Source organism: Trachurus trachurus (assembly GCF_905171665.1).
Source record: "Trachurus trachurus genome assembly, chromosome: 22".
Classification (NCBI taxonomy): Eukaryota; Metazoa; Chordata; class Actinopteri; order Carangiformes; family Carangidae; genus Trachurus; species Trachurus trachurus.
In genome coordinates, this window is record NC_139907.1 from 5,490,128 (window position 1) to 5,512,833 (window position 22,706).

At 41.1% G+C, this 22,706-nt stretch overlaps 2 protein-coding genes and 1 long non-coding RNA gene across 3 annotated transcripts in view; 1 reads left to right on the forward strand and 2 right to left on the reverse strand.

Moving 5' to 3' along the window:
• Nucleotides 1-4,356: 4,356 nt before the first annotated feature.
• Nucleotides 4,357-8,775, reverse strand: emx1 (empty spiracles homeobox 1; the record flags this gene model as incomplete). The annotated part of the gene is made up of 3 exons (XM_083998985.1): nt 4,357-4,524; nt 6,384-6,568; nt 8,427-8,775. The coding sequence occupies 3 exons, from the start codon at nt 8,773-8,775 to the stop codon at nt 4,357-4,359; spliced, it is 702 nt and encodes a 233-aa protein (XP_083855111.1).
• LOC311006234 overlaps nt 6,473-22,706 on the forward strand; it is a 30,963-nt gene continuing 14,729 nt past the window's right edge. The window contains exon 1 of the long non-coding RNA XR_014596376.1: nt 6,473-6,606. This is a non-coding gene — a long non-coding RNA (uncharacterized lncRNA). The remainder of the gene's footprint in view (nt 6,607-22,706) is intronic.
• On the reverse strand, nt 18,232-19,253 carry noto (notochord homeobox; the record flags this gene model as incomplete). Its single annotated transcript, XM_083997906.1, has 3 exons — nt 18,232-18,438; nt 18,554-18,741; nt 18,863-19,253. The coding sequence occupies 3 exons, from the start codon at nt 19,251-19,253 to the stop codon at nt 18,232-18,234; spliced, it is 786 nt and encodes a 261-aa protein (XP_083854032.1).

A 22,706-nucleotide genomic window follows, 5' to 3' on the forward strand; every position in this document is an offset into this window, starting at 1 on the left:
TTTAAAGTTTGAAGAAAGTCAGAAAATACTCTGACTCTACGTTGGGCGGAAACTCAGGTTTAATCGCTGCAGAAACCGAAGCCAAGTTGTTGTAGTAAAACATTTCCAGCCAGGTATCAGGTAACGGCAGATAACTCTGCAAAAAGTATCACTATGCAAACTTTGGGAATCAGGAGACAGATAGCAGAGTAAACTCTGAACTGAGGGACTGTATTAATTTTCAAAACAGATCCGTATCTGCGGTGAATTCATCCAATTAAAATGTGACAGTCAGTTTGTTTGGGTTTTTTTTTTTTTTTTTGCTACCACAAAAGCTGGTATTGAAAAGACCATTATTCAAAATCCCCAGTTATTTGCTTTGGCTTGGTCTCACTAGGATCTGGAGGCTCCTGCAGATTCACCTCCAACTCAGCAAAAGTGAATTTAACTCTTTGAAATGTGTAATTTGGCTACACAGAAGTCTTATATACCTTTTTTTTTTTGCTCCTGAAATGTTTCCTATTTGAAAAACTGCTGCTCTTTTTTTTTTCTTTTTCTTTGTCTTTGTATCTGCACTTGATTTATATAAACTCTCTGTCTTCAGACTATTATCTCCTGTCATGATCTGTGTGATTAGTGTGTTTGTGCACGGTTGCTGGGGGAACGCAGCACGGTAGGCTGCAGCGATGAGGCCTAATTCGACAAGAAGCCACATGCAGATCAGAGGAGGGGGGGGGGGGGGGGGGGGGGTTGCAGGGTGTAAGTTGTGGCACATAAATCAGGTGAGACCAACACAAACAAATACACCACTGCAAAACCGTGACCTAAATCTGATTTAACTTGCTTCTCATCAGCATCAACTGACAGTCTTTTTGGACATTTTAAAGGGATAGTAGCATTTTTTTTTTTAAGTGGGGTTGTATGATCTACAAATAGCCCCTAAGTACTTTCATTGCAGTAGAAGACTCTCTGCACTCCTCCCGTTAGCAACGCCAGCCCATAGCCCTGCCCAGAGATTTACAACATACAGTGTTGTGAACAGCGGCCTAATATAATTTCCTGCAGGACTTCGAAGGACTGGAAAAAATTATATTATAGCGAACAATGGAACTGTGTCATTTTTTTCAGGTAAAACCTCTTTTAGGCCGCGAAAGTAGGCTGTTTCTTTGGGTCTGTTCACAACACTATATGTTGTAAATCTCTGGGCAGGGCTATGGGCTGGCGTTGCTAACGGGAGGAGTGCAGAGAGTCTTCTACTGCAATTAAAGTACTTGGGGGCTATTTGTAGATCATACAACCCCACTTTTAAAAAAAAATGCTACTATCCCTTTAAGTGTAAAAACCACATTTCAACAGTTTAACTATGGACATAATGGGATAATAAGAAGGTTCAACTTTTACATTTTGGGAAATTAAATCTCTGTGTATCACATAGAGTGTGAATTGTAGGCAGATATCTCCACTTAGTTAATTCCACTAATGAGCAGGATGCAACTGTTTTGTCAGTCATTTCCAAAATAATTTAAAAAGAGTCTTTCAGTAATTAGTCTTGTATCTATTATGTACTTCATGTGTGTTATGCTGCTGCTGCGCGACTGAAACTGATCCAACGTGACAACTGTGACTGCGCTGCATGATTTATCACCTGACATAAGACAACAATAAAACACATGTGATCGTGTCGTGTTACTGCAGATTTATATAGTAGGAGTTTTTCTTTCTTTCTTTCTTTTTTGCAGTCAGACGTCCCACAGAAAGAAGAAAAAAAACACGCAGTGGAACAATGCTGAGAAAAGCGGGTCGTCGTGCTTCACTTGAGTTTTCCGACACCTCTGCTGCAGCAGCGGGATCCTGTCTGCTCCTCCTCCTCCTCCTCCTCCTCCTCCTCTCGGCTCTGCTCCTCCGCTGAGACGCTTTGTTTTTCACTTTGGATTCCTGCTCATCCTCATCATCATCCTCATCCCTCCTCTCTCTGCTGACTCAGGCGACAGGAGACGCGGTGTTTAGGGAGACGAGCTTGATTTTTTTTTTTTTCCTTCTTTCCCCAATTAATAGTTTTCCTAGCAGACAGCTGAGAGTCGCAGCTCTGTGACTGGGGGCCACACCTGCCTGTGGAGCTGCTGTAGCTACTGATGAGAGTCTATCCAACCTTTGATGGTGTTTATTTGGACAATAAGGAATGCTGAATCTCTGTTAGAGCCTATATATATTTGCACCTGCGCTGAGTATAGGATGTCCTGGGAACTCAAAACAAGGCCCGTGGCCCCTCAGATGCAGATGTCTGACGTACCTATACATTGTGCTCCCTTTGTTTGGAAAAAAAAGAAAAGAAGGTGAGACCACTGCAGCGTGTTTGACTCTCTCTCCGCCTCTTGACTCACAAAAACATCAGGGGTCACAGACGTCAGGGCTCACGAGGAGATTCCTTCCGTTTCTCCTGACAGATGATTGGTGGAGGAGGGGGCCGCACAGTGTTGACTATACTTTCCCTCTTTTTTTTCTTCTTTTTTCTCCTCTAGAGCTCGGAGCCTGTGGATGGGACTCACCGGCTGATACGTAACACACACACACACACACCTGTGCAGCTGTCCTGCGACATTCCTGACTCTTCCTAAACTTCCCCTCCAGATGTTTCATTTCCCTGCAAAAACTCAAAATCTTACCAAGAATATTTGTCTTATTTCTAGTCAAAAATGTAATTTCTAGTGAAAACAAGTCTCATTATACTTAAAATAAGACTCGTCACATTAAAAAAGTAGCTTGTTTTTAGACACTTTTTACTTATTTCAAGCATAGTTTTACTTGAAATAAGTAGAAAAATCTGATAGTGGAGCAAGTTTTTCTTTCTTATTACAAGCATAAAAAACCTGCTTTCACTGGCAGATTTTTCTACTTATTTCAAGTGAAAATTTGTTTGAAACAAATGAAAATTATCTAAAAACAAGTTAATTTTTAGTTGATGAGGCTTATTTTAAGTGAAAAGAGATTAGTTTTGACTAGAAATGAGACATTTTGACAAGAAATAAGACAAATATTCTTGGAAAGATTTTGAGTTTTTGCAGATAGCTACTATTCTTCTTTTTTTTTTCTTTAAAGGACTCTAGTTTACATCATGAAACAACCTGCGGGAATTTTTTTTTAAAAATCCTCTTTGCATGAACTGTTGACCGCCTCACATGCAGCATGAGGCCTGAGTATGTGCAGGTTTCACCCCGGTCTGCTCATGCAACCTTCACCCGAGGATTCATGAGTGATGCCTGCAGCTGCACAATGAATGGATGGAGATGCTTGGAGGAAGAAAAAGAAAAGAGCAGCTGAATCATATAGAAACATTATACATTTCCCATCAGAGAAATAGTTTTTGTTTTTATTTCTAAAACATCTTTTACACGTTCTGCTTGAAAAGTATGTTTCAGTAGGCTGTAGCTATAGCTATACGTTTGCAGACTTTTTTTTTTTGTACACAAATGGAGATGTGATCCTGATTCGCGGCTTCTTTTGGGCACAACTCGCCCCTGACACCAGAGGTCTCAATCTCTCTCTCTCTCTCTCTCTCTCTCTCTCTGACTGTCCCACGGTCACGCACAGCTGCCCGTGAATCGATCGCCTCTGCTGCTCTGAGCATCTTCATCACCATGAGTCACAAAAGTTTGGAAAATCAAATGACGCTGATAGATTTCATGTCCTGCTTTGTTCCAGCTCCTTCTCCACAACACCTCCTCCTCCTCCTCTTCCTCCTCCTCCTCCTCCTCCTTGTCGTCGTTGAGGAAGAAGACGTGTAGAAGTGAACACGGTGCACAGGTGGCGGAGTGGGAAAGTGGGGTGGGGGAGTGGGGGAGTGGGGGGTGGATTGAGCAATGAGGTGTTAATGACCTGAGCAGGTGGTAAAAACAGCTTTAATGGAACAAATAACCTCTTTCAGAAACAACCTTTTACACCAGGCCTATGTACAATTAAAAAAAAAAAAAAAATCATAATAAGAAAAAACCAAACACTATGGTTGAGGTTGATGTTGTTTCTCTTCATCTTTGGTTGTCACACACCAAAGATCAATAAAGATGGAGGCATCCTTCCTCCTCCTCCTCCTCCTCAGTCACTCAGGATGGATGCCATTAAATAAGATGCTGTGTTTTTCTCCTTCTCCCAGTGTCACTGAGTGTAGCACCTCGATGAAGAGATGTGTGGTGATCACATATTTCGTCCATGTGTGTGTATGTGTGTGTGTGCGTGCCTCTAGTGCGTCTAATTATACTTAATAATATTACATAATAAATAGTGTTGTTGGTCCTCTGGTGCGTCAGAAGCAGCGGACGCAGCGCTGTCAGGGAGTCGGACAGAGGTTGTGTTTATCATTTTTCTTTTTTTTCTTTTTTTCTTTTAGTCCTCGGAGGTGACGTCAATGTCCTCGGAGCTGGACTGCTTGGTGGCGATGCGCCATCTGTTGATGTGGTGGTTCCCCTTCTTCTTCTGCGGGCTGTCCGGACCCTCCTCCTCCAGCTTCTGCCGCTTGTACTTGGTCCTCCGGTTCTGGAACCACACCTTCACCTGCACGGAGGGAGGAACACACGGCTTTAATGATGGCGACACAGTGGAGGAGACGCTCAGTGAGTGATATATTCAATTTTGGTTCTATAAGGACCCCATGTGTTGGTTATTACATTACATGATGAATTGTTTGGCTTATAAAATGAAAAAATGATAATCTGAGTTCAAATGTTTCAGATCAATAATAATCAAAACAACGATTTAAAACAGATAAAAGCAATAAATATTCATATTTAAAAGCATTAAATTAACAAAAACTCCCCAAATAACCACCTATTTGTTTGAGTCAGACCTGTGAGTTTCCCTCCATAACAACCTAACTAACGTGTGTGTTGGTATGACAGACTCAGAGTCCGATTAAAAACCACTGCTACACTATATTATAGTTCTTATTTAGTCTCAAATTATTTGTATATACACCCACTTTAAAACCACTGTCAGCTTTAATGGATCTATTTCCTCTCTTACCCTTTACTCTGTCTTTTGTGTAAAATTAATTCAATTGTTATATTAAACTATATTGAAATCTTAAATGGCCACTTCTTTTTGGAGTCCAGTCCAGACAGATTTCCAGTTTCCTCTTTGGTTTCTGTTGCTGCTGCTGTGACCTTGGAGCTCAGCTGTGTGTGTGTGTGTGTGTGGTCATGGATCCATGTTTTTTTTAAATAGCAGCAGGAGCTCTGAGCTTCCTCCTATATACACTTTATCTTTATGTTCTAGTAGAACATCACACACAGGCTGCAGCAGTATTTCATTCCCATGTGAAGGTAGTTTCTCAACTAATATGCAACATTTTATTGATCCATGTTTTTGCATTTCCCACCTGTTTAAAGTGACATTCTGCTCTGATAGTGACCGCTTCACAGCCCTGGTCACTTGTGATCTCTCACTGTTGATGGAGATATTTTAAGTGCTCACTCTATTTTCATTAATAACAGTCAGCTCTCTGTGGATTTAACTATAACTATATCCATCATCTGTGCTGCTCAATGCTTTTGCCTTCTTGTTAGTGCAGCACAAGACCAAATAAACTTAATGTGAGTTAATTAACATTCAGTTCACTGTTGTTATAATTAGCATAATGCATAATTGCTGCTTAATTGCAAGCCTCCTATTGACTGACACAAAACTCAAAGTTGCAGGCAGCGTTCATCCACATACTGCTGACTCTGCCTCTCTGTATTTATTGCCTATTAGGCCTAATTGAGACTCAGATAGTGTGGACTCATTAAAGTTCAGCATCAATAATATTTACTCTTCTTTATCCTATAGCATAAAAAAACACATTTAAGAGGCTCTTTAAGTCACTGGATGTCTCCTGTGGATGGAGAAAGGAAGAGTCTGCAAACTGGCTACACTGCATGTTATTATAAAATACTTCACTATTTTCATATACCCAATTTAAATAAAACATTTTCATTTTACTATTATAGTAGTAGACCATTATATATGATATTAAGATCATTCCTTATTGTAAATATCAATTAAACTGTATTTCAAAGGACTTATACGTGACCCGTAATAAGCTTTTCTTAAACTACTATAGCTACCTATTAAATTAATAATTATACTTAATTGCTATACTGTAAATTAAGCTTCCTTTTTTTTTTTTTTTTACTTTTTCTAATTGATTATATATATTATTATGATATTAATTGTTTTTATTGTAATTATTATTGTTGTTATCCTTTTATTTTTGCTCTTAACATTTCTAACCTCAATACTGTGGCTTTGAAATAAATAAATAAATATAATATTCAGACGCTTGGTTTCCCTTATTAAATGTTAATTATGAGACATTATTAGTGTTGTAAGGCTCATTCAGTTAAAGTTAAAATGAGACTAAGGTGGTGACTCGCCTGTGTTTCAGACAGACTGAGGCTGTTGGCCAGCTGCTTCCTCTCGGCTCCCACCACGTAGTGGTTCTTCTCGAAGGCTCTCTCCAGGCGCAGCAGCTGCGACGGGGAGAAGGCCGTCCGGATGCGCTTGGGTTTCCTGGCGAAGGGGCCGTGGAGCAGCAGACTGTCCTGGGACACGTCGTTACCTGAGGCCGGATTCAGAGGAGCAGGGAGGAGTCAGTCAGTCAGGTAACCATGTTAACACACCGGCCGAGGTCTGGACAGTGCAGGTTATTATATAGAGTAGTAGACTACACACACGCTGCGTGTCAGTGTGTGAGAACAGGGTGACTAATCAGAAACAGTGTGAACAGTGTTAATGGAGCCGCTCTCAGTCTATGAGAATGACCACATCAGGCTGTGGCTGTTAATGTAAAGCTGAGGTCAAAAGAAATTAAAATCGTCCATATTTTTTTTTAATCATTTATTTATTATTCGCCTATAAAGTATTTTATTTTGTATAACAATAAAACATAAACTAAACAGGTATGTTGCTGGTGAATATTTGCCAATAGAAACATTTTCTGTCTAATTCCTATTTTATTTTATTTTATTTTAATGGCTAAACTCAATAATAACAAAGCGACCAACGTGTTTCCATCAAATATTCATTTTCTGTTGATTTGTATTTATTATAATACAAACTCGTGATTTTAGTTGTCTGTCATTACGCTCACTGGTTTGGGCCCATTTGAACATGGCGCTGCGCAGACAGACAAAATGTAAGACTATCATTTATCTGGAATAAAAAAATAAAAACATATTTTAAAAAGGGCGAATTTAATAAAAACTGAAAAATTATCAACATTTTATTTTCTGTGACTATAACCTTTGTGATTACTATTAATCCTAAAAGTGTCCAAATACCTAACAACCAAACATAAATTAGATATAAATATGACATATTTATTTATCTAAATTCTTCTATAATTCTTTACAGCTGCTATATTACAACCCTGCACTTTAGCAATAGGATACATCCAGATGATGAAGTGTTTCTGACTGAGCGAGAATTTTTCATGGCGCCTAATAATGAACTGACAGAGAATTAATTTTCACTCTGATCTGTTTCACGGTGTTTTTCGCAGCAGGTGAAGCTGAAAACGGAGGTTTATTTCAGGGTAAAATATTCCAGGAGGACGTCGCTGCTTCTGCACAAAGCAGGAGGCGACTGACTGTGATTTGGAAACTATAGTAACAATGGTTATTTTTAATTTGCATATATTTTATTAGCTCTATCTTATTGTTTAAAATCACCTTTATTTCATTTGTGCACCCTAATAATCTACCAGGTCTTATTATTGGATATTAATTAATTATCTTATATTTTAATTTGCATGCATCAACCTGTCTTTATTATTTAAAAATATATTTTCTGTGCATGACTTTAGAAATGCAATAATACACAATTAAAAATTAAAAGTGCAGTTTATAACAGGTCATATAACATTCATGAGGCAGGAGATAAATCACTGCAGGCTGCTGGATCTTCTTCAGATTTGTATTTGTCTACAGTGAAGTTATTATCGTGGCTGTTATCTGTTTTGCCTCTATAGTCTGGATGTTTTTGTGCACGATTTTATTCTAACCCAGGGCCAGTTTTCTTATGTATGGGGTAGTAAAAAAAAAAAAAATCTGTGCTCAGAGCTTATCTCCTCCTGACTGTGGCTCTGTGAGAGGAGCTGCAGGGCGAATGAGAGTGGAAACATGAGAGCAGCTCCACGCTCCACGGCCCTGTGGTTTACACTGACTGTGGCTGCGAGTTACTGTTTAACTGGAGGATTATTCACAATATGGACAATCATATCCTGGTGAGAATATCATGTCCAATAATCATCTACTTGTCAATAACTTGAAGCAACTTCACCACAAGTGAAATCTGGATTGCACCAAACAGTAAAGCTCTACATTTATGTTTCATATTTATGCATTCATTCATTCATTCATTCATCCAGGAATGAATATGTCCTCTGTGTTTTTTCCTCATATCTCCACATCACATACCTTGAAATCTGTGTCCGAAAAACCGGTTCCGTAGCACCCAGGGGTAGAAGTTGAGCGGGTCTCGGTGTTGCGTCCCGAAGAAGTGCGGATGCTGTAGGTGTGAGCCTCCGAGCTGGTGCGGAGCCACGGTGAGGGAGGGGTGGTTGACGGTCTCCGGGAAGACCAGGTCCGGGCTCTGGTACAGGGACCGAGCCGGCGCGGACTGGTAACCGTTCATTAAGACATCTGTCGTCGGGTTGGAGTAACTTAAAGCCGTGGGGCGGATGGGCTCCTCGGCTGTCAGAGGGTTCTCCTTGGCCACCAGAGACTCTATGGTGAAGCAGCGCTTCCCCGCAGAGGAAAACATCATCTCGGGAAAGAAAGAAAGAAAGAAACCGGCGAAAGGGAAAGAAAAAAAAAGAAAAGTAATCGGTGGTTTTTCCTTTCCTTCCTCTTGCTGGAGAAAGATCTAGCCCCCTCTCAGAGATGCATGGTGATCAAAGATGGAGGGCGTGTGGAGGATTTTTTTTTTTTTTTTTTTTTCGTGCACACAAACTCAACAGTGCTGCAAATTGGCCCGATCCATGGAGTCCTTTCCGTGCGCACGCAGAGGGTTTCTGTGCACAAGTGCGCACCGAGTAAACGCGCCTCCGAGCTTCCATGCAGCCTGACGCTGCGCACGGAGCGCGCTGATTGGACCAGAGCACCTGCCAATAGGTCTCTCCTCAAGTACCTTTTGCTTCATAGATCACACAAGACCGGGGCCAGCTTAGTTACAGAGACACGCTGGGAAAACATGTGTGCTCCAATTAATGGGTCATTGTGTGTCCCATTCAGCCTTAATATCTGCTGTTTCTAAAGGGGGAAACAATCTGCCGGTGGGGGTGAGAAAGTTCCTCTTGTTTCAGAGCAGACTCGCTGCTTTTCCTCCTGCAGTGTCAGGATCTCAAAAAGTCTGTGTGACAAGAAATTAAAGCCATGACTCAAGTGGAGACAAGTGGAGTTTTTCACCCTCAACTAAACCTGATGTTTTCCCAAGAGCTTTAACAACAGTTTAGAGCCTTTTCATCATCATTATACAACCATAACACGTTTTTTTTCTTTCTTTTCCTTTTTTTTTTTAAAAACTGGAAGCAGTATGTGGAGCTGTAGGCCTGAGTGAATGGACTGAAACACGAGCAGAGCGAAGATCTTTTTATTTATTTTTCTCTCTTTTTCTCTTTAATTCCTGTTATTTCAGTCTATAAATGAATCGTTTTTTTCATGTTTTATTTATTAGTGTTGTTCGACACATTTTAGCATTTAATTTATATCAAGCTAAAGCTGCGTCAGGTCAGATTTTCTTTTTTATTAATAATATTTACGATGTCTCCTCAGCACCGTAGTTAGAAATTCTTATTATGTATAGGTTTGTCGGACATAATGTCTCTGTCGCTATTTGACTAGAAAAGAAGGAATGTGGACAGCATTGGAATTTTTATTCGTCTTTTTTGTGATAAGCAAGCTAATAATAATAATTATTATTATTATTATAATGATAATAATATGTATAATGTGGTCGTTCGTTGAGCTTTTGTTGTTTAACATTGAACATTATATTAAACGCCGTTTGTAACCAAGTGTAAATGAATGTCACCAGAGATCCAGTCATCAAAATATCTTCTAAGTGCATATATGTGCATATTCATTTAGTCATATAAGCTCTATTAGTTTTTACTCTCCTCATCACTGGAGCTAAAACCTGAGACCATTTCACTCTTCTTCTTTTTTTAGATACTTTTCTATAATTTCAGGATTTAAAGCGCAACATGTTGGAAAAACAGAAGTAAGGACGCATCGTTTCACTGGTATGAAGAGAATCATTTGACAGAGTTTTAGTAGAATCGGATTATGAACAAGTTTAGCAGCAGGTAGGCGACAGACTGAGTGTTTGTGGTCCTGCAGAGGCGGCTCGTCCCCCGGCGCTCTGCCTCCATGACCATGCTGCACCACTAACCACTAACCAGGTTGATCATTCACCTCCTAAAACGCTCGTTTTGCTCGGAGGTTGCATTAGAAAATCATTACCGATGGAAATTATGAGGTAAAACAAGTGGTTGATTAGGCGTTTAGAGCTAAAGGCTCCTAAAGACGGCGCCTGCTTGGTTCCTCTGTGAAATGTCTCCGAGTCCAGAGCGCGCTGCTGCTGCTGACACAGTGTATGTATGTGTGTGTCTGAGTGTGTGTTTTGGTTTGGTTTGAGCTCGGTCATCAGTGAAGGACCGTGTGGACTGATAAACATCTACATTTGTTCTCTGGGAGGCTCCGAGCTCTGACTGAGTCCATAAAGCAGCTTCTCTGGAAACACACACTTCCTCTGCTGCGTGACTCACAGGAGCCACAGGCCAATAAATCACCTCGGCTCCATTAAAACGCGTCTTTACGTCGGTTATTACAACAGAATTAAAAGGATTCTCCCCCCCAAAAAAATAAAGCACAGTGAAGTTATTGTGCTTCAGGATACACATCTTTTCATTTAAACTGAATTTTCTTTTCCAAACTATTATATTAAAACTACTCTATAAATCCCATAGTGACCATAAATTGTATAGAAGTGATTTAGATTAGAAAGAGCACAATAATGAAAAACAATTCTAAACTATTGGACAATGTTTGTGTGGAAATAAAGTCTTTGTGGCAGGATTTTCTATTTAAACCTCCTCTTTAACCTGAGAGCGCCGCAGCAGGAGGAACTGGAAGTGGAAGTGGAGGGCTGAGCGGGTTTAACGGTGGAGCAGCTCTGTGCGCCTTTACGCACTGACCCTGATCGCCGCTGGTTAATAGATGATCAAACCGCTGTGCATTAACAAAAACAAAGCGGAGCAGTCCACCGTTGTTCCGTAGACAACCTGCTGCAGCTGCTGGAGGTGGAGGTGGTTTCCCCCCGAGGCTGCGGAGGAGTCTGTCCTCAGTGGACAACATGTCTCTGGTCAAATGTTTAATTCTACTTTATTTAATAGTTTGATATTAGTGAGATTTCCTGAGTAGTGACCTTGATGTGTAGATATAGTCTACATGTGGTTTAATGCCCTTGAACGCACCAATTGAACAGAAATGGAGTGATTATGTTTTATATTGTGTTCATTCACATGGATGTCATAGATGGATAGATAGATGTGATCAGATTATATATTAATAATGGTTTTGTTTTGCTGCGGGTTCAGTTGTAACTCTGGTTACACATTGTCCAATAAAGTAAACAAGAGAGAGAATAGTTAACAAAACATGATGAAGGACGGTGAGTTCAGGAAACACTTCATCTTTATTTAGTTATTTAGCGTTTAATCATAGAGACACTAAAAACTTTGAATTAACTTGGTTTAAATATTTCCCAGGTTGTTGAAGTTATTCATGTTAAGTCAGAGGGGAAAAGATCCTAACAACTACATTAAAATCATGCAGTGAACAATTACGATAACAAAAAAAAGTTAGTTTGAAACGGGCTTAGATCACTGATTCATAAAGTTTAGTGTTGATCTCTGGTGATGAGTGACATGGAGAAGAGGCTATTATGTTTTTCCACAGCACAGTTTTGCATAAACAGACAACATGTTATGTTAAAATTAATTAGTCATCGCAGGGCAAATAAGTGAATAAAACAATTAAAAGACACAGGGTTTTAGTTAAGTTTGACAATCTGCCGAAACGTTACATTTTTTCTTACTTTTGTCCAATAATACAGGGGGGGGGGGGAATATGGATATAAAGTGTTATAGCTAAATGACTGACCTGTGCTCATGTAAAACCTTAAATGGACAAATCTCCAAACAAAATTGAAACTGTTCACACACAGCTTTGTATGAAATATTTTTAGCACAATAATATGAACACACACTCACATTCACTCTTCTATTTGTTAATGTTCAGTTTAAAAATGTCCATAATGTTTCTTTTGGGGTCAGATTGAACTGGTTCAGAAGAGACACAGTGTAGGATGAGTGCTGCCCTCTGCTGGACTAGACTCTCTCTGCTCATTGGTCAATGTTAATGGAGAAAGTTTATACAGGACTAAAATATTTACACATGGGCTCTGGTCGTGAGTTTACAGTGATTTTACATCCTGCGAGACACATTTAATCTCCAGTAGATTATATAAAAACACATCTGGAGTTGTTGTGTTAGCAAATATTTATTCATAAAGGTTAAATAGTTTCTTCATTTTTAATTTTTTTTTTCCTCGATATGTCCCAAAAATGTTCTCAGTGACCTCATAAAGTAGCAGCTGTGCTAAATCTTTGGTTTTACACTCACTTTTGTGATCTTGTTCTGTAATGAACTTTGTATGCAGCAGTAGAGGCCCCTGAAAACCCACTGCAGTGTGATTCTTCATGTGTCATTTCACCTGTAAAAGTCAAAACATCCACTTTTCCACCCAACCTGATGATTCAGTTGCGGTTAATGTTTTTAGGCCAATGCTGCCACCCAGTGGTTCACATGAGGCAGAGCAGCTTTGTCTCCTGCAGAGGTCAAAGGAAGCCAGAGGAGAATAATCAACCTCAATTAACCCAACCCAACCAATGTGTAATGTAATGTTATGCAACTATTTCAATTTTCCTACAAATCTTGTCTAAAGAGGACACAATATTCACTTCACTTAGTAGGTGATAAATCCCATATTCAATCTCATTATTGTGTCAATTATAAATCGTTACGACTCTAACAGATGTAAATATTCAGATTAAGCTCCACATAAATTACTGTTTGATTCTCTTTATATTTTCATGCTTATAAATAAACACCATTGTCAAAGGAGACCATCTATATACATTTCCATTCACTAAAATACATAATCAAAAGCCTAAATGCACCTCAATTCCATTTTATCCCGAAATATAACAGCATATTAGTCAGTAATAACTCGCCACCAATTATCCTAGAATAAAATACTTAAAATATTTAAATGGGATTATTATGGGCTATACTCTGTGTTAATTTCTGGTGTCAGGCTTCATTTCTGTCATTATCATCTCTCCAGTCTTCTCCCAGCTGATCCGTCTCCATGATGTTGATTAAAACCGTCCGACCACCTCCAGCTGCTTGAGGAGCTCGTGAGTTCCTCCCGCACCTCCCGCGCGTTCATTAATAAACTAATTGGCCATTTTGTTTCGCATTAGCTTTGTGTGTTCAGCTAATCTATTCCACTTAAATACTTGGAAAATTTCACCCCATTATAACGAGATGGGAAAAGTAGCACGTCGCTGCGTTTGTGCCACCTGCATGAGAAGTGGGGTCGTTTAGCCACCTGTACCACCGGCCTGCCCTGCTCAGCATAAACAAACACCCCGCATTTAACAAGGCCTGGAGAAAAGTACAGGAGCTCCCACTCAGAAAAGATATAGTTGAACCGTATCAACTGGTTTATCAGAGTCAGTTTCTTACATTTTTTATACGATGGTAGAAATACAGATTCCAAATACTGCAATTTCCCATATTTGTGGTAAACCTAGTTATCATTGACAAGACAAAAACGTACTTTAGATACGTAAAAGTAGCTTAATTGATTTTGCAGGGATGTATTGTAAGACACAATCATCGTGCGTAAAAGACGCGCAACTGGATGTGCGTAATCGGAGAAGCAGCGGATTCCTGGAGTCTGGTCTTCCCGCGCTGCTTCATATTTGGGCTTTTTTTTCTCTCTCTCTCTAAATCCCTCGTGTTGTTCCGTCTCTGTCCCTGAATGTGAACAGGAACTGCTACTTCCTGAGAGAAAACGAGCGTCTTCTCCAAACCCCTCAGGACGAGCCGCGTCACTGCTGCGGCTGCTCTGGTCTCGTCAGTGCCCGTGTCAGAAGTCATTGTGCGTCTCAAATGCGGCCTTTTCACGACGAGACAAAGGCCCGCTCCCACTTCAAACGCTTGTAATGAAAGCTAATGACTATTAGATGGAGTAGAATGGCCCTCGACTCTGCAAATAAAATGCAAAGGAAGGTTTTTTATTATTTTTATTTTACAATCGCCGACCCTAAAACACGCGATGGTCAAATGAAGTGCAGTGTTTCCCCCTTTGGAGCTGCAGGTTATTGCTCTCCATGAGAACTTTCACACCTTCTCCTCGGAGCTGCATTACAATCTGAGGGGCTGAGAGCTGAGCTCAGTCATATGACCACAGGAACATTTACATTTAGGGAGAGGACACTGAACGATGCAGAGACACTGAGGAATCCTCCTGTAACAGTAATAGTAAATATAACTAACAGTAAATCAAGTGTTGAGCATCAGCAACAACTGATGGATTCATCAGCAGAGAGATGAAGTTTAACATTTAAAGAGCTGTAATTCCCGTCGAGGACAGCGTGAACTGTTTTTCAAGAAAAAACTAAACACCCAGTGACTTTGTGTTTGGATTTGTAAAAAGTAATATCTATAGTTGTAAAATGTTGGTCAGACAAAACAAGCGTTTCAAGTTATATGTCCAAGCTGGTGTGTTTCACTGATTTCTGCTATTTATTCCCATAAGAAAATCAAAAAATGAAGCACTGATAATGAAACTTGCAGCTTGAGCACAATTAATATTGAAAAATAGAAATGGGTTTGGGTCTCCTTTTTTCAATTTCTTCCTTCTTGAGTTTGAAATTTCTGACCAAATACATACTAATCCTCCATATTTAGGTTGTTTTGAGTTTGACATTGTACAGATTTTGGTCATTTCCACACTAGAAAGAGAGCGTATGCCCAGTATGACCTAACTGCACATCAACAGCTGGTGAGTTTCAGTTTCTACATCATTTCTGAAATTGTATCCAAGCTGACCTTTCAGCAGGACGGCCTGCTCAGACCAGACTATCTATCTATCTGAGATCAAAGAGAGACTGAACAAGATTTCCATCACCAGTAATATTTATGTAGTGTTAGAAAACTGCTGTGACGTCTCTGAGTGTTGTTGTGTCAGACCAACACTTCTAATCTCAGATCTCTCTCATAAAACATCTGAAAACTTCAACTCAGACGTTGTTTTATCTTTTTTTTAATGAGCCGGTAGAGACACAACATTGTCTAACTGGAATAAAAACTCTATTGTCTCTGTTACCAGGACGAGTTGATTAAGATCCAACAGTCCAGCAGACAAATGAAGATGTAACAGTTGTCTGTTCATAAGAGGCTTCGGTCCGGAGCCTGGGGAGCGTCTTAAGAACCTGAACCGGCTCTGGCCTGCGTCCAGCCGCTAAGGTGCCCTGTGCTAATTGGGACGATGAGCCCGCTGACCCCCGCCTCCCCCCCGCACCCCCAGGACTCTGCAGGTTTTCCCATCAGGCCTCTGGCTGCTTCTTTCTGTCCCTCAATGGGATTACGTTGGACTGTGGAGAGAGGAGAGGAGGGAGAGGAGGAGGAGGAGGGAGCTCAGATTCCCAGCTGATCACATCAGAAACGGCTCTCTGGGGTTTTTACACAAATTCTGCTCCCTCAGTGACGCTTCAGCCCTAATCAGGCGAGCAGTGAGGGAGGGAGGGAGGGAGGGAGGGGGGCGGCGGACAAGAGACAGAGGAGGAGATCAGCTCTGTTACTGTTTATTAAACTTCTTCCCTTTGATACTGTCACCAGCCGCCGTCCTCTGCTGTGAAGCTCTGAGGCTCCTCGTCCGTTTGCTGCAGAGCTGAGTCTGGCAGCAGAGACGTTACAGCAGTGGGTTCATGTGTTTGATGAGCTGCTGCACTTTAATGCAAAAGAAGAACAAACCTGTAAATGTTCCATTAGGCATCAATGTGACCAACTTTAGTCTTTCTGCTGTTTAACTTCTTTGATGATGTGAACTGACTGAGCTGAGGGATGTTCATAGACAGAGACTCTTATTCTGAAATATATCTTTATATAATAACTACATAGCTGCTGTATATTTAGTGTAAATTAAGCTGTTCTCTTCTAAAAACATAAGAATTTCATGCTTTTGTGGAAAAAAATCAGTTGATTAAAACTGAAAATAGTTGATAATTGAAGCTGGAAAGTGTCGATAATAGTCGATATTATCGAGTCGATAAATAATCAGATAGAAGAAAACCTTCACTCATGTCAAAGTATCAATTTGATGTTATTTTTAAAGCCAAAATATCTTCAAACAAACAACCCAAGAGGGAAAAACACATTTAATTAGGCCCAGGCTAAATTGTTTTAAGTAAAGTTTCATCCTTTTGGTGAAACTTAACTTAATTTAGTTGTAACTCCAACTTGTTTCTTGTGTTTTTAGGGGGTAAATTGTGCTGTAATTGGTTGAGTCCAAATACCTTTTGGTTCATTTACAGTGGATTTAATAGGAAAATGGACAAGAAACATCTTAGATATAAGAAATCTTTCTTACCCTCTTGAGTATAATCTCTCCTCTTAAATCTTGCTCTCATAAAGTATGATGAGATACATTTACAAACACAAAATTCACGTCTTGAGTGTTTGATAGTTAAAGACACAGAATCCCACAGTCCATGTTCCCATCAGCCCTCATTGTTTAATACGAGCGACAGGACTTTCAGCTTCACCACCCCAATTAGATGCTCTGATGGACTCATTTGCTCCATCCCAATCCTCTCTCCACTCCGTCTTCTCCTCCGTTTCATCCCTCATGTCTGCCAGGCAGGCTTCAGCGGACAGCGTGAGTCCCTTTCCGCCTGGAGAGGGAGGACGAGGAGTTTGAATAGAGCAGAGACAGGACACCTGCCGGCGGTGGGTGGGCATGTGGGAGACCTGTCCATTGAGAACGGGCGTATTGACCGTTTAAACAGATTAAACAGTGAGACTCATGCTCTCATGGCCCAGAGACAGACTGACCCCTACCACCCCGGGTTACAGATATCCCAGCTAATCCCCTCCGAGCGGGTTATTTATTTGCTTAGCTTAAACCAGAGGGGAACCCGAGTCAGTCCCAGACTTAAGGTTAGATCAAACCTGGGAGGAAATGTCTGCAGCGTCTCTAAAGCGGCCACAGATGGAGCAGCAATAAGCAGAGGTCACAGGGCCACAGTGATGATTGTACCCAGATACATTAGAGAGGAGGAGGAGGAGGAGGCAGCTTTCTCTTTGAGCCAAGTCACTTTCTGGAACTAATGTGGAGATTAACTCACACTCAGGGAAATATTAAGACAGAGAAAGTTAAATCGAGGCTGCAAAAGTGAACATGGATCTCATTGTCTGGAGACCGGTCTTCTCATAAAGATATACTGATAGGATTTAACATGGATCTGTATCCATGCTTTGAGTTTTATCTGTTTAAATCACTCAAACATCAACATATCTTCTCAAAGTAAAATAATAATAATAAGCACTTTAAGCCCAGCACTTTTATGGGAGTTTCACCCAGAAACTGAGCTGCTCTGTCTGCTCCAGGACTGTGTGTGTGTGTTTCCTGATCAGATTTGATTGACAATAGCAGAACAACAGGTGTAGCATCTAAACCCATGCACACAGATCACCACAATACAGAAACAGCCTGAACCTGTGTTGTGCGTTCAGTTCTTAAAATGACTGAAAAATTATTAGACTTTTCTACAGAAGATGTCATATTTTATCTCTCAAACTCTATTAAACTCTGACTCCCAGTGTCTGAATACAAAGGAACAAGCAGGACAAGGTTGCAGGTAGTGTCATAAAATATATTTCTGAATATTTCATTCAAATATACAAACAATGAACACGTGAAGTGGCCTCTGCACAAAGAGCAATAAATGTAGAAAATTAAATATATAACTATACATCTATTAAATATTCATAGTTGGAGACAGACGCCTCCTTTCTCAGCTGTTATTTACACAAAGAGTCTCTGTTTGTTTTTTGTTTTGTTTTATAAAAGTCCAGTGTTGGAGGGTTAGCAGTGGTCGGTGGAGTCATCGGACACGTCGATGTCCACGTCTGAGTCGGAGAACTCCTCATCCTCGTCGCCTTCATCTCCGTGTCCCTGAGATCCGGGACTTTTCGGCGGAGCAGCCAGACCCAGTTTGGCCAGTTTGGCCTGCTGCTGCTCCAGACTCTGTTTGCGCCACTTGATGCGTCGGTTCTGGAACCAGACTTTGACCTGGAGACAGGAAATAAGATGCACATTAGAAACATTGCACACGTGTCTACATCTGTGCGTCTGAGGATACACTTTAAATGTCCAAAAGTAGATTTGCAGTCTATGAAATACACACCTGAGCCTCTGTGAGCTGCAGGGCGGAGGCCAGGAGGAACCTCTCCGAGCCGACCATGTACTGCTGCCGGGCAAACTCCTTCTCCAGCCGGGACAGCTGCTCGCTGGTGAAGCTGGTGCGCATCCGCTTGGACTTCCCACCTTTGCTCTTGAACGAGTGCAGACCTGCGTTGACTTTGGACATTGAAGCTGTGGAACAGAGAGAGAGAGAGAAAGAAAACTGTCAATCACACTGTCACGTAAAGGTTTTTCATTCTTTGACAGTTTCGCTTTGTTGGTTCAATTAAATCTGAAGAAAAACTCAATTTACCTTGTGCGTAAAAAGCTCCACGACACGTAGACTGATAGGTGAAAGGCGGGCAGCAGTAGATGGAGTAGCCGGGCTGGGAGTGAACAGCCGAGTGCAACATGTTTGGTGAGTAGACGTAAGGTGCCGGTGCCATGGGTAAACCCACGTGTCCGCTGAGAGGCAGAACCGCGGCCGCTGGCTGATATTTCACTCCGCAATGAGAGGGACTGGTCCGGCCGCCGGTCGCGTCCTCCGGTTTGGCGAGCAAAGCGTCGATGGTGAAAGATTTCCCACTGGGAGGTTTGGTCGAAGACGCGCACTGGCTCCCTTGGTAGTGCGGGAACAGCGACGCTGGTGCGTAATTACGCACAGAGTATCCATAAGCTCCGACGGGTCTGTTCGGCACCTGCATTCTGCCAGATGTTGTTCTTAAAGAAAAGTAGAAGAAAAAAATATAAGATCTCGAGGGTCTTTGTAGAAAACGAGTTGTTGCTCCAAGTGCAGCCAGAGAGTGTATGAGCTACACCGCTCCGGCTCCTCATTTATACCCCGCCCGGACGCAGAGGTGTCAACAGCCCCCCATCGATCCTTTGTCTTTCTAAGTAGCAGATGAGAGAAACGAACATCCCGACAACGTATCCAATTAATTGGTGGAGTAGTACAAGCTGGGATTGTCAAACATCCTCACCCTTTGAATGACAAGGCTTTTGAAGAGCGGTGGGGGCAGGGAAGTGGGGAGATTTACTGGGCTACAAATTCTTGCATGGATCTTAAGTCCAAATGTAATCATTACCGCTGGGAAAGCCTTGATGTTACCAAATCATCTTATTTTGGAGCCTTTTAAGTCCCGGCTGCCCCGACAGATGCTTTAAGCAGCGGAACAAGTCGCTTCACAATTGGACGCCGACTTAAAGTTGTAGATTTACAGAGAATCTACTGTGCTGCTTTAATTAATTTGATCTACTCTCGATTTTGATTTTTTTTTTCTCAGCCTTCTCCTCCAGGCTGTTTTTTCTATCTGTCTCAGAAACACCTCCCTGTGTGTAAACAGTCCATCATCTTTTTCCTGTACAGAATCAATGAGCTCTTTTCTCAGAGTGTGTCTTTTAACAGCAGCGGTGTCGCTCTTCAAATTGGAATAACTGCGCCGCGTAATGGAGGCGTCAAATTCAGCGGCTCAGGTGCTGCGACAGAGAGGGTGCTGCTGCTGAGGTTTTTATACCAAACTGCAACTGCACTAATCTCACTCACTCAGTGTGTTAATCCACAGGTTGATCCCGTCCCCGTCTCTCTTTTGAAAGTGACTTCTCTGACTGGGAAAAGGTTGAATCCCTAAAACAATCCAAGTTGCTCTAAAGCCTTAAATCCAGAGCCTGGATTTATTTATTGTGTTTAAATACAAAAAAAGCCACACAGTCTCATTAGGACATTCACTTTGAAAAGAGACCTTTATTGTGAGATAGAAGTTGCACAGGGAACAAATATCCTCCGAGAATTAAACCACTTGTTCTCTCGGAGGTTTTGGAGATGAAGAGCAGCGCGGCCTCTTTGAAGGAAGTGATTTACTTTCTTACACAACCCGAGGACAAAGACAGTCTCTCTTTCAACTTGGATTATTGCCAGCTCTGCAAACTTTCCAGGCTCATTTCCATCATTTGGAAGTGGCAGAGAGCGACTCCAGAGCCTTAAGTAACTGTTAAAACACATTTAAACACCGAGGGAGAACCGCTCGCTCCCTTTGACCTCGGTGCGTTTTATTTATTCTCCTTCGCTGACACTTGAATGTCTAATGAAGAGGGCAAACACAGACTTTCTCGACTCGCTCTGAACAATACGGATGCGTCTTCTGATGCCTCCACGACCGGACCACCCACCCCAGGACCGGTGTTTACTGTCGTGCCCTGCAGAAAAGCTCGTTTCATTCACATTCACTCTTGAAGTCTCTATTAAACAGTGAATAATCAAGTCAAAGATTCGTTTTTAGGTCGAATAATTAAAGTTTATATAGTTTATAACTGAACATGATGCTCCAATATAGTGTTGGATGAAATAAACACTGCTCCAGTTTGTCTTATGCATATATTTGCTGGTGTTGGACATTGTCATTTGGACATTTTATAGAGAGTGGAGTTAAATCTTCTTCTTGTTTTTGTTGTTCACTGTTCCTTCTGCACATCTGATGAGTGAAACCTGCAGAAGCTGCACCTCTGTGTCCTCTAATGAGAAGGCAGCATGTCCTGCTTGTGTATTGGAGCCAGACAAGGAATACACGGACCATTGTCCCAGAGAGTCCTCTTTTCATAGTCATGGCCTGAGAGGAGAAAGAGAGCTGAGGGCCAGCTCTCTCTAATAGCTCTGTATGGGCCATCCTTCCCAAATGAGCCTCTCGCTCCAAAAGCTTGAAACTCCTCATCATCAGGACTCATTCATTCAGTCAGTATCTGCAGGTCTGCATTGCAACATGTTCAGGAGGCTATAGTGTTTATTTCATTACTGGTAGAAGTGCCATCAGTTGGCTTCATGTGCACTGATACATGCAGGTGTCCATTTTCCATTTTTTATCAAAGCAACTTTCTGCACTGCAGTTTGAAAATCAACCAAAATAGGACCAAACTATTCAGTATTTATCACATAAAACATCCACCTTTCCACTTTCCACTTTCCACTTTCCACACACTAAACAGAAGTAATTTAATGCCCTGTGATAAATTACTCAGCCAATGATGGAGCATCATCTTCAGAACATGTGACAGGGGTTTTAATAATGACTGTATCACAGAGGAGAAATCTCAAAGTAAAACTGTACTTGTGTTTTTTTTTTCTTCTTTTACAAAAGTTTATCTGTGCACTTTTTTTCAAATATATCTGAATATCCAGTGGCCAAGTTTAATTGTATTCCACAAGGTTAAAACAAACAAAAAAAGGCAGTTTTTCTTTGACCTATTTACCGTTCAGCCTCTGAAAAAATGAGATAGAGTATCAGTGAGGAAAGTGAAATATCAACAGTTCATCCTGGATGTAGTGTCACTAAATCAGTTTTCATAATTTATAAAACCTCGAACTTACAAATAAAAGCCTGTTCTCTGATATATGGCAGAGTCAACATTCATGGGCCTTAATACTTCTATAAAAGGTCATTTTTCATGAGGAGAGATTAAAATTCTGACCTCTGAACTGTAACTGCTATAAATATGAGGAGATGTGACCAGTAACAGTGGAATGAGAGCTACAGAAATAGGGAGAGAAACTCTTGTGCTCTGTGCTGTCTCACCTTGTAGCTCAGTTCACACATGATTGAATGAGACAAAAGCATGGAGAAACACCGTCATCATTATTATTATTGAGGTGAAAGGGGATCGTTTTCTCACCTGCCCGACACATTTAACAGGCACTGTAATCTGGGCCTTTCCTGTCCACGCCACATCCATCGCTAATGAGTTTATGAAGCCATTTACAGAACGATCCAGAGCGGCCTGCCCTCTGTCACCTCGCTGCTGGGACTGAGGGTCATTTACCGGGACCTGGTTGGGCCTTGGCCCTCACCTTGACTATGAATGGGAGTCCAGCAACGGGGCAGGTACGCTCCGTCTGGCTCCAATACACATCCAGGCTCTGCTGTGGAGAGATACATGTGTAGCTGTGTCTTCAGTCAGCAGCATCAGAGTCAGATTGAGCTGAAGTTTAGTTGCTCCAAAGAACAAATGTGCAAACAATGTGCAAAATATATTCAGCTTTTAGATGCATTTCTTGCCGATTAAATATTACAATGGAAATGCACATTTACCTCCCAAGACTTCCATTACTTTTCTTTGTCTGGCTCAGTCACTTTATTAATAAAAAAAAAAAAAGTAGAAATAGGAAAATC